This window comes from Dioscorea cayenensis, chromosome 16 (assembly GCF_009730915.1).
Source record: "Dioscorea cayenensis subsp. rotundata cultivar TDr96_F1 chromosome 16, TDr96_F1_v2_PseudoChromosome.rev07_lg8_w22 25.fasta, whole genome shotgun sequence".
NCBI classification, from domain to species: Eukaryota; Viridiplantae; Streptophyta; class Magnoliopsida; order Dioscoreales; family Dioscoreaceae; genus Dioscorea; species Dioscorea cayenensis.
Genome location: NC_052486.1, coordinates 19706622 through 19718785, shown reverse-complemented (window position 1 = coordinate 19718785; position 12164 = coordinate 19706622). Strand labels below are relative to the sequence as shown.

Sequence of the window (12164 nt, the reverse complement as noted above, 5' to 3'; positions counted from 1 at the left end):
ATGGATGTTGAACCTGCACCCTTTTTAATATGCAATTTTTTTCTTTTGTCAAAAAAATTCTTGTATTATTTTTTGAAACAAAATTATTTGCATGGTTACCTTTAAAGATGTTTTTTAGTTGTATATACTAACAGGTATTCATTAACCATTTGATAGAAGCACTGTGTGTATTTTCCTCCTGTGAGTGCTTGTGCTGAAATCTTTTCTTGTACATTTATTCTGATATAGAATGGAACTTGAACATAATCCATGTTTTACAATATTTTTGATGGATGTATTATTTCGGAGTTAGTTGACCCATTGAATGGTTTTGGCATATTGAATCCTGTGCGGCAATGGTTTACAACGTATGTTTGTGTTCTTGAATTTGCATTTGTCCTGAAGATGTCTTGAGATAATTTTGTGAAAAACTTCTCAAAGGATACAAACTTTTAATGCATGTCAAACTTTGAATTTGCATTTGTGCTGAATTTGCATTTGGTATATTGCTTTCTGGAATTTACAATGTGCTCTGGGTCATGAATCTCAAAAACTTCTATAATCTTTATATACCTAAACCATGACCAGCTGAATAAAGTTTAACAAGCAAAATGACCATTTTTAGACGACTTTCAGGCAACTAGTACACATCTTGATTCAATCTTGATTCAGTTATTCATTAACTGAGTAGACATGTAATAAAGTCCACCTAATGTGTCTTTCAGGCCATAGTCCTAAGCCACCCAAGAAGCTGAAGGAGGGCAACATCCAAAATGGGAGATTTTCTCTCAAGCCCTGGAAATGACAAATCAAATCTTGTAAATGATCAACTTCATCCTCATTTAACCCAAGTGCAAGCAATAATAAACAAAATGCAACCCCTCTTCCCATAAACTATCCACATGTAATTTTCATAAATGTTAACCATCATATTTCAACTTTGCAACTTTGAAGGAACAGAAATACAACCAACTTTAAGGGAATGGCATTATACAAGAATATCACAACTATTCTTCGCTCCTTTTACTGCAAGAATCAAACAAAGTGGAATTGATAGTAAGGTCTTTCAAATTAAAGTATGCTATTGGTGAGTGTGTTTGCAATGAAAAAGAATATTTACATATCTCTATCAGGATGAACAAACTATAAAATCCATTGTACATCACCCAATGAATATTACAAAAAGGAGAAATATAGTCCTTTGATGATATTAAAGATTATATTTGCATAAATATGTCTTTAATTCCTTTGATGATCCAAAGGCACTGTGAAAGAATGCATCAAAATTCAAACAAATGCATCAAAATAAATATGTATCCAATTTTTGTTTTTTATAAAACAAAATTCAAACTCTGAGTTAATAAACAAATGCATCAACAAACTAACCAAAAAATAAATAGAAAAATAAATAAAGCCCATCTTTATAGCAACAATCTCCATCTAATAACATCCTGATTTTCAGGATAAACCTTTCAGTCAACACCGAATCAAATGAAATATTATTCCATCTCAAAATTAACAACATTTCACCCAAATCAATCGAAAGCAATTGTTCGGAGAAAGAAGAACAACAAAAAAAGATATTGGTTGATCTATAGAGAGATGGATCTAAACCTTGACACCGGAGAAGGCGTTGGTGGAGGCAAAAGATGGGGGTGGAGGCGCTGGTGGAGACGAGGAGGCAGGCTAGCGTTGAGTACGCAGATGACGGGGAGGCCGCGTTGGTGGAGGCGAAGACAGTGGATGCTGGTGGAGCCGTTGGTGGAGACGATGGGAGGCGTTGATGGAGGCGCTGGTGGAGACGATAGAAGACGTTGGTGGAGACGGTTGTGGAGACGGTGGGAGTAGTTGATGAGGTCCGCTGGTGGAGGCGCTTGCGGAGAGATCTAAGAGCCAGGTTTTGGTGAAGTTCCATTCCATTTTGTTTTTTTGGGATATTACAGGAGCCGTTGGATCAAATGATCCAACGGCTCCTAGGGACGTCCCCAGATATGGATTCTGGGGACGTCCCTAGAAGATGTAATCCCATATATATATATATATATATAAAATTTATATATACATACATGAGAGCCCATCATGTGGAAACATTCACAATAATCGTTAGATGTAATCGGTAGATTTGATTTAGTAACTATAATTTATTTATATATAGTATTAAATTGATACAATAATGTCATCATACACATTAATGTCTATATAAATAATATTAATTGTTAGATAATAATTTAATATTTGTCAGTAAACATCTCCAGTGAATAATACATCTGTGTACGTCCTCAAATGATGTAGATAAACCAACCATTGATTTGGTTTGCATAACATGTCAACATTTATTAAAATCTTTTTTTTATTAGCCTCATTTTAAGATATGAGACATATTAATTTCTTTGTTTTACTTCATCCAGTCAATTAGTCAATAGGGAAAGTCTAAGTAAATTCATTTAAAAGTTAAAATGAACTCCTTTTCTTTTTTGCAAGTCTTTAGTCTCACTAACAATACCAAATAATATGATTACTTTTTTTTAATAAATACTCATAATTAATTTTTTACTTTTTTTTTAAATTAAAATTACCAAAAAATTTATAATATAACAGAATTGACCTCATTGCAAAAAATGAATGTAAAACATTTAAAAAGTCTAGAATTCAATTATTGTTAGGTGCAGTGACAGCAATGGGTCTCTGATTGTGAGTGCGGGGTTGTTGTATAAATCTCGTGTTATTAAGTGAAAGTATACCGGTCGAATGATCAATTTTTGGTTTGTATGTTCAATTCTAATATATATATATATAACACTTATTTTTTGTATTAAAAAAATTAAATTAAAAATTGTGTGAAGGTTTATATTTAAACAAAAAAGGTTAATAACTTACCGATACTTGGTCTTATTGCTGAAAATAAGATGAAACATTCAAAATATCTCAAGTTCAAGGTTCATTAGAAACAATAATGATAACAAGTCATTGATTATGAATGGGTGTAAGCTCACAGTTCAAATCTTTTATTTATTTATTTATAGAGTTCACATGTTAGACAATTAATTTTATATCGGTACGTAACATACCAATTGTGGCTTTTGGGGGAAAAAAAAAATCTTTAAACTGAGAGGATAATGAAGTACTCCTAATTGCTAGCACGTGCAGTGACAGAGATTTTTTTCCTAACCAAGATATATACATATATAAAAATTAGTAATTACTACAATAAATAAATAAATAAATAAATAAAACCAAATATAAATAGACGAATAAGGAGATCGACCTTCAAACCATTGAACACCACTTCATCCTCCCTATCCTCAACCTCCCAAACTTCTCAATGTCCTCAACTCACCACCTTCTCCTTCTCCTCCCACACACCCCTACAAACCCCAAAACCCTCAAATCCACCACCACCATCACCTCCACCTTGCTCCACCACCACCCCCCTCAACACCACCTCTTCAAATCCATGCAAAAAGACCTCAAAACCCACCTCCACAACTCCATCCCCAAAACACCACCCTTAGAAGTCACAAACCCCATGCACCACCTACTCTCCTCCGCCCCAACCACCATGGCCCCTTACGTCTGCCTCGCCGCTTCCGACCTCGTCGGCGGCGGCCGTGACGTAGCACTAGATGTGGCATCTGCCCTTCATCTCATGCACACAGCTGCATGGGCACATGGCCGTTTAATTGGCCTTGACTTAACTACTACTACTACTACTTCTTCTTCTCCTCGTACATACTCTCCCGGAGTTGAGCTTCTCACCGGAGATGGAATTTTCCCACTTGGCTTTGAGATTGTAGCAAGGAACAAGGAGGTAGAGCCAGAGGTTGGAGTGAAGGTGGTGATGGAGATGGTGGAGATGATGGGAGGGATCATTGAAGGGCAGTTAGGGAGGGTGGAAGGAGGTATAGATAAGGAGTTGGTTTGGAAGGAGAGAGTGGAGGAGAGGTTGTGTGGTTGTGGTGGAGCTTGTGGAGTAATGGTGGGAGGAGGAGGAGGAGGAGGAGAAGAGATGGTGGAGAAGGGGAGGAGAGTGGGGATGTATTTAGGAGCCATTAGTGAAGTTGTGAAGAGTGGGAAAGGGTTGGAAAGGGTTGAGAGGTTGAAGATGAAGGTGGTGGAGGAGTTGGAGGTGTTTGACTTTGAGAGAAGGAAGAGCTTGTGGGACCTACTTGAATTTTGTTTGACTGGTCAAACAGTTGCCGCCGGCGGCGGCGGCGGCGGCAGGATCTCCGGTCAAGTGGAGCTTTAATGAAGGTAGCTGAGATGATTCATGATGGATGAAGTTTTATTGCTTGTGATGAATATTGATAGGAAAGTTTGGGTTTTGGGTTTTTGATTTTTTGGAAAATATTTATATTTTTTTTTACTGTATTAAAAAATACCATCTTTACAACAAGAGGATTGCCAAATTATTATTATTATTATTATATATTTTTTTTACATAATTGCACGCGGAGGTAATACTTCAAGCACCTATGCTCTCCTATGCGTAAGTTGATTGAACCTGTTTCATGATAATATTATTATTATTATTAGTAATAGTAGTATGATACCATGAGGTTGCTCACTATTATAAAAGACAAAAAAAGAAAAAGAAAAAGAGAAGGAATCTAGGGTGGAAAGAATTTTTATTTTTATTTTTTAATCTTTTACTTTACTTTGTATTTTTATTTATTTTTGATAATATTTTTAATTTACTTTGTAAATGATTGATGCTTCCTGTCCTTGGAATAACTTGGATTCATTTTTTTTCACAGACAAAAAAAATAAGTAATTAAATATGGTGCAATTATTAATTAATATTGACAATTAATTATTTATGCAAAAATAAAATTTGAGTTAATTTAGGATATAAAACTTTCTAAACTAGATTTAAGTTATAAAAACTTGGAAAAATGAACTTAATAGAGTCATCATGTAATTTATTAAAAATTATATTTGGCCTAACAAATTAAGAATCAACAGACCATATCATAGACCACACATTGCAATTCAGAGACCAAAATTAACATTTTGTATAGTCAAGGGGTAATTGTGTCCCCTCCAGGGCCACTAGGCAAACTTAAAAAAAAAAATTTAGATAATTCTTATTAAATAACAAATTATATAATAAAAATAAAAAATATAGATCACAGACATATAAGATAAATCAAAATTTTATATTAAAAAATAAAATAAAATTCTTACCAATTATGTTGATAAAATAATAAATAAATAAATAAGTATTTTAAATTATTATTTTTTTTTATAAAATCATGAATCACGGCCCCCAAAAATTCATGCTGCCCCAGCCATAAACCAATTAAATAAAATATATTTTACATAAAAAAAGGTTAAAATTCTTAACAAATATGATCATGTAAATAAAACAATATTAATAAATAAAAATTCTAAATATAACTTTAAAAAAAAACATAAATTTTGAAGCCCTAACAAATCAAGGCCCCCTCTCCTAACGGAAAAGAAAAGAGAAGAGAAAAAACGACTTCTCAATGATATAGACATGGAAATCACAAGGAAAAACTAACCTTGGAAACCTTTGAGATTTTGCAAAGAGACAAAGCAGCAAAACAACGCATGAGAAGCAGGAGCACATGAAACACATGAGATTATTACAATGAGACTCAAACCACAAATGATATCCAATTGAGACAATTCATCACAAAAATCAAATTCAATAGACCAGTAAACACAATAGATAAAGTTATAAATTCAATAGCCGTACAGATCCCTATAATTATATCCTTTTTGACTTTTTAGTAGATACAATTAAGTCTTCATATTTGATTGGGTTGGATCGTTCTAGTCCACGGTAATATTTTTAAGTACAATTAAATTCTTGCAATTTACACTTGTCCATCTACACCGCGGACTAAAAATGACCAAATTCGACTAAATATGAGGACTTAATTGTACTTAAAAAATATTACAAATACTAAAATGACAGAAAGTACATAATTACAGGGACCTGTACAGCAATTAAACCGTAATATTATTATAATGGACAAAGATCAAGCAAAGAATTAGATTCAATAATCTGTCTTTGATATAAAGAACAAGTTGTGCCACCACATGCATGTTTTCTCCCAAAAAATTTGCAGTATCATAAAGGCAACAAAACTGAAAAGCAGCACACATTCATGCAAAACTTTCAGAAATTCAGAAATAAGGTCCGCGGTGTATGATCGGAAGAATTACTTCAAGTAAGTTGAAGAAACCCAAAGAAGAATGTAGCTTATGAGGGACGTGGTCACTTCGAAGCTTCTTGGTCCTTTAAGTAGAGGTGGGATTACAGACACCATAAGGAATGTGCCTACAAGCCATGATCCAAAAAATGCGCCAATCCTGCAAGACATCAGCATCATCGTCACTGTAACACTCCACCAATACACACAAGAAAACAGTAAATTCTTGAAAACATCATGTATTAATACGTGAATACAAGATTAAATATGAATACCCATATAGAAGTGCTCGGACTCGACCCTTAAGCCTCTGATAAATGAAATATATGGAGAGTACAAGAGAAATGGCAACTTGAAGTGTTGGCCCTTCTTCGGTTGGAAATAGAACAGTGAGAGCTCCGAGCACCAAGAATGCAACAGCAGTCTTTATTATGAAGTTTGTCGCCGGAGATTCAAACCTACTTGTTACAGCCCTAACAATACGTGATTGACTAGCTTCTCTGAACTTTTTCTTCAAGTTGATTTTTGGGTTTTTTCGCTCATAAAAGCTCTGCATAATTATCTTGTCATGAGCAGATTCAATTGCATCAACACTTGGTTTATGTCCAGCATATTGATTTATCAAAAAGTTTCTTGCAGCTTGGATTTCTTCTTCAGATGCCTCCCTGCTGATTCCAAGACGCTTGTAGGGGTCCTTCACATTAATCCTGGGGAAAATAACTAGAACACTGAAGAAGATCAGGAAGAATATTGACGGAAAGAGTTAATAACCGCATATGTCCTGGCATAAGCGCATTAAACCAAGACAGCATAAGTGGTTTCAATCACACCTAACTTATCATTCCAATTTTCCTGGGATGTTAGGCTGAGGTAACAATGCTTCAGAGCAAATTGTAATCCATATGGACCATTCTATTGTGAGGTTGAGATACCTAACACATAAACAAAATCCTTTTTAACTGAAAACCACTTTACCATTCTTTGACCTGACCAGATGGACATGGCCACCTTAAGACAGTATTTCTAATTTTATACTTATGCAAAAATTTATATCATCATGAAACCCATGGTCTCATTATTTGACAGTCATTTAAAGTTTTAAACACCACCAAAATGCTGTGAACAATGGACCAAGTTCATCTTCTCTTTTCTTTTTTCTTCAAACATAAGGCTGCAATAGATTGCCATAAGTAATTGTGTGAAACTAATGACTTTACATCAACAAAATGCATAGCAACATTATTCACATCTCAAGGTTTCGAATGGTGTACATTGCAGCCATTTGTTATCTTTTTTTTTTTTTTTTTTAAAATCCAAACTAGTTCCAAATTATCTCCTTACTAACCCCCATCCACAGAATTGTTCTCAGACTAAGAGAAGGTTGTTTATTAACAAAAACTACATTAAGTCGGTATTTACTCAGGAGGTCATTACTCCATATACAAACAGGGGGAATTATCTTTAAAAAAATTTCTGACACTGAAAATTCCTCTGTTTTTTCAGTTTGCCAACAGTTTGAAGGATCTTCTATGACTAAAGAAGAGACTATGGAAGTATGGATGGTTTTCATTTAATACTAAGAATAAAACATGGCTGATATTGATTAATTTGGCAACCATGGTCCAATATTGCACAGGTTTACAGTTGTGACAACCATCCCCATACACAGTGTCTTCGTATTGCTACAATACAATGTTCCTTGGTCAAACTTCCAACATAGAAATGACATTTTTCCTTTGTTAGCAAGAATTATCTTGGTCAAACTCCATTTATTTTTCTGATTTCTAGAGGTTTCTTTCACGGGCCAAAGAATATAATGTGTGCAACATATAATATGTTTGAAGGTGGTACATGATTGTATCTTGAAGATTGCATCCACTCTTTAATAAAAAGTATGAAGTGTGAACTGTAAATATAACAATAATAATATAAGTGCTTGTTTACTCATGAAAAATAGCACCCCCTAATTATGTTTGCAATTTTTTACAGCATATTGAATATAACATGTAGGGGAAAAATGCAGATGGCAACTTAGCCCTCAAGAAAGTGCAAGAGACTATATACCTGTTGAATCACCTGCCATATCACCAAATGAAGCAAAAATCTGGCCCTTGCTTCTGCTAGTTCTTCCAAATGAATATTTATGCACTGAACCATAGCCATATGTTCTGAAGATCAGAATATTAGCATCAATGAAATATTTCAAGTACCAAACCAGAGAAATTACTAAACAGGAATACAGAAACAGGGATACACAAAGAAGTTTTGAAATGTAAATCCTTACAAGTGGGTGAAAGAGGCAATTTTCAACTTCCGCTTTAAGTTCCCATTAAAACTTGATGCCAAGGAAGATAAGCAAGCTGAATTGGAAATTCTTTTTGTTGCTGGCAATGTACAACTAGAAATCCTAGTGGAATGACATGTCAATACAGACATCTTGATGTATCGTTAAGCCAAGGGTGCAATGTTGATATTTATGAGTTATGAGATGGACTAAAAAGTCAGTATAGATATCATAACTCTGATCACAATAATGTTACAGTTTCACAGAAGCCGAAGTTTGAAACCTGCACATGCAAGAGAAAGTTCAGAAAATATCACTGCAAAATTCAAAGACAAGACAATTGATAGAACAGTAGGAAAAAATCCTTTCATATAAAAAAATCAGTAAATTCTAAGAGCATAGATGTGAAAAGGGTACTGGATTCAACTCCTAACCAACTACCACTTTTCCGCCCTTATTACAGAGTAAGCAAGCCAATTAAAACTAACAAAAAAAATAAAAAATTTGATGTAATAAAATCAAATATATTGTGCACATGACACAACAAAGAGAAGGCTTTCTAATGCCACAAGTAAACACATCGTCATCTTAGCTAAGTTGGCAAGATAGCAAACAGAATTTAAAATTCCTTTTCCTATTTATTTCTGCCCAAATAAAATACCCCCATATCACAAAAAGGGGTTAGTCCAAATAATAGAGACTCAGGTTTCTTAAGTGAGTGGTTTTAAGTTCAAAAATATTTACGTATGAAAAAAAAACCAGTTGGGGGGAGGTCTACCCCTTATAAAGCTCTTATTACCTCATTCCAAACTAGTTTAAAGCCTGTGACTCCTAAAAAACTAATGGATCAAAGAAAAAAAAAAACATCCCATATCACCCCATGTAGATCAACAACTTCCCTAAAATAATTTCTCCTCTAGCAAGAACTTTATGCAAAATAAGTTTCCTAACCCTCTTGTTGTACACCTCATTCATACTAAAAAACACAAGCATATGATGGCATGCCTAATGCCAAAAAATTTATACAATCATAACTAAACAACTACTCAAACTTCAACTTCCAATTTCCACAAATTCCTAAACACATCAACCAAAATGAAAACACCAGTAACCACAAAAAAAATTCCATTTTGAAGAGAATTTACAGAAAAAAAAAAATCAATTTAAACACTACTTAAAATGCTAGAAATTTCCACAATAAAAAGGCAGACATTTGCCTAAAATCCACATCCCTAGCTAGAATTATACTATCAAAAAAAGGGAATTTAGATACAGAAAACAACAAGAATCATTATGAGAGAAATAAATCGGATTAAAAGAAGCAAAATTTGAGCAAAATTCAAGAAAGGGTTTGAAGCATACCTCATCTTCTCCGTCGGCTCTTGAGGATAGAGAAGGTGGGAGGGTTTTAGGATGATTTCGGGTTTGGGATATCGGATCTTATAAAAGAGATCCGGATCCGAAACTAAGTTCTTCGGGCTTTTGTCTCAGGCCCAATTTGAAGGTCCATTACATAAATTTTCAATTATAATTTCCACGTTTCTTTTAGGTCAATTTTTTTAAAAAAAAAAATTTCCGCGGCATTTTTTCATAAAAATTTTATTTGTGTGTAAATTTTATGGGTTGAGAAAATCAACGAGAGAAAAAAAATTCTCAAAATATTTTTTCTTTTCTTAAAATAAATTACTCAGAGTCATTTTAAAAAAAAAATAGATTGGAAGAAGGCGAGGATTTTATTTTAATGTTTGATAAATGTGAATAAGTCACAACCCTTAACAATTATTTTGAGAGGGAATTAAACTCTCAATCTCTCACTTGGAGAAAAATGAGTTACCATACCTTGCTTTTTTGACTAAAGGGTGACAAACGCTACCCATAAAGGAGTGTCAAGGGACATCAGGCAGGTACGATGGTGCATTAGGCACAGTATTGCAATAGTTTTGTCAACTCAGGGATTCGACTTTGGGTCTATTAGTGCAATCGCACTATTTATTGGCATGATTTGACACCTAGACCAAGTGACGTGGCAACCAAGGTGACAAAGCATAATCGATGATGTGTGCAGACATGAGTACGCATGCAAGGAGACTTGGAGTGCAAAGGCAAAACATCTTGAAGATCTTGATGGAGCTATTTTTGAGTAAATCTCTAACATGGAGCCAAATATCTCGAAGATCATGGGTGAAGCTATCTTAAAGATCTTAGGGTGGAGTTATTTTTGCAATGCATTACATTTTGAAAGACAAGATCATATCGAGACCATATTTAGATGATTTGATTGAAGACTAAATGTGGTGGAGCTTAATTAAAGAAAGATCTATTCATGGTGTGAATGAAGAATTTGAAGATATGATTTGCAAGAATCCCTTGATGATTGAATTGATTGATTGAAGATCTAGTGGAGGCAAGATTTGAGGACCAAACTTGGGTGAATTGAAGATCAAGTTTGGAGAATCTTTCGAAGACCAAACTTGGAAGATTGAAGACTAAGTTTGGCAAGTTCATGGAAGACGCACAAGGACGTGCGCCCACTGCGAGGGACTACGTGATGAGGAGCGAGGAGTAGGCTGGTTAGAGCCGATCGGGATCAGGGAGATTTCGGTCGCGTCACTTCCGGACTAAGCATGACCAGGGAGGTTGATGGGTCTTGAGGTCGTCCATGCAGCGTAACGAACTTCCGATCAAGTCGCTGATCGAGACCATGTTGCGATTCGTATTTACAACGAGAATTACTGACTAATTCAGCCGAGTTTTTAAATTAGTAGCGCGGAGATTCTAAAAAGAGGTATGTGCTTATATTTGGGGACGTTGAGGCGTCCTATATAAGCTACTCTTGCTCAGTAGATTGTAGGATGTGACTCTTGGTGACTCTTTGAGGTGAGTGTGTAGAGCACTAAACAATCTGAGAGGGGTAGTGATCTTTATTATTGAGTGTGAGTGACAAGTGTTTGTACTAATCTATTTTTACCTCTTTTAGTGGATTGTTTATCTCCCGGGCTTGGCCCCAGGGACGTAGGCGCAGTGGATGCCGAGCCGGGTTACCAACGTTGTGTGTCTCCTGTGTTTTGTTTGTGTGTTTTTCTTTATTGGTTTGTGCATGAGACTTCATGAGTGCTTAAGTGTTACTTAATACCCACAAACCACACCGGAGGAACTAACAAGTGGTATCGGAGATTTGGTCGCGTTTTCACTTTTGGTTTCAAAAGTCGGCGAGGTCCTAACAAGTTCCATTGATGGGGCGGAAAAGAAGGAGCTTCCGTCACCGACCCGCGTTGCTAAATGGATCCAACTATCCATATTGGAAGAGCCGCATGAAGGCGTTTATCAAGTCCATTGATGAGAGTGCATGGATTGTTGTGAAGAAGGATGGTCTCCTCCTACTCTAGTTGATGAAGGCGAGAGCGTGATCATGAAGAAGAAAAAGTCATTGGAGTATCGAAGACATGCGCAGCTAATGCTAATGGAAAAGCTCTCAATCGCACGATTTTTGGGGAGTGTTGATGAGAACCCGGTTCAAGTATATTGCAACATGCGAGAGTGCCAAGAAAGCTTGGAAGATTCTTCAAACCATACATGAAGGTACCAACTTGGTAAGAGAATCCAAACTTCGAAATGTTAACAACTATGTTCGAAAATCTCGGGGATGGGAGAAGATGAGGGCGATAGCCATGTTCAACGCCAAATTGATGGACATTGCAAAATCAAGCCTACCATTTCGT

The 12164-nt window shown here is 35.3% G+C and overlaps 2 protein-coding genes across 2 annotated transcripts; one reads left to right on the top strand and one right to left on the bottom strand.

Annotated features, from left to right (window-relative positions):
* Positions 1-3538: 3538 nt before the first annotated feature.
* LOC120278605 (heterodimeric geranylgeranyl pyrophosphate synthase small subunit, chloroplastic-like) lies at positions 3539-4225 on the top strand. Its single transcript, XM_039285348.1, has one exon. The coding sequence runs from the start codon at positions 3539-3541 to the stop codon at positions 4223-4225; it is 687 nt and encodes a 228-aa protein (XP_039141282.1).
* Positions 4226-5985: 1760 nt separating this feature from the next.
* LOC120279532 (protein CHAPERONE-LIKE PROTEIN OF POR1, chloroplastic) lies at positions 5986-9849 on the bottom strand. The gene is made up of 5 exons (XM_039286456.1): positions 9808-9849; positions 8446-8728; positions 8226-8329; positions 6437-6881; positions 5986-6321 (listed from the first exon to the last, which is right to left on the bottom strand). Exons 2-5 carry the CDS (start codon positions 8595-8597, stop codon positions 6171-6173), a joined length of 852 nt encoding a protein of 283 aa, XP_039142390.1. The 5' UTR covers positions 8598-8728; positions 9808-9849; the 3' UTR covers positions 5986-6170.
* Between the last annotated feature and the right edge of the window lie 2315 nt (positions 9850-12164).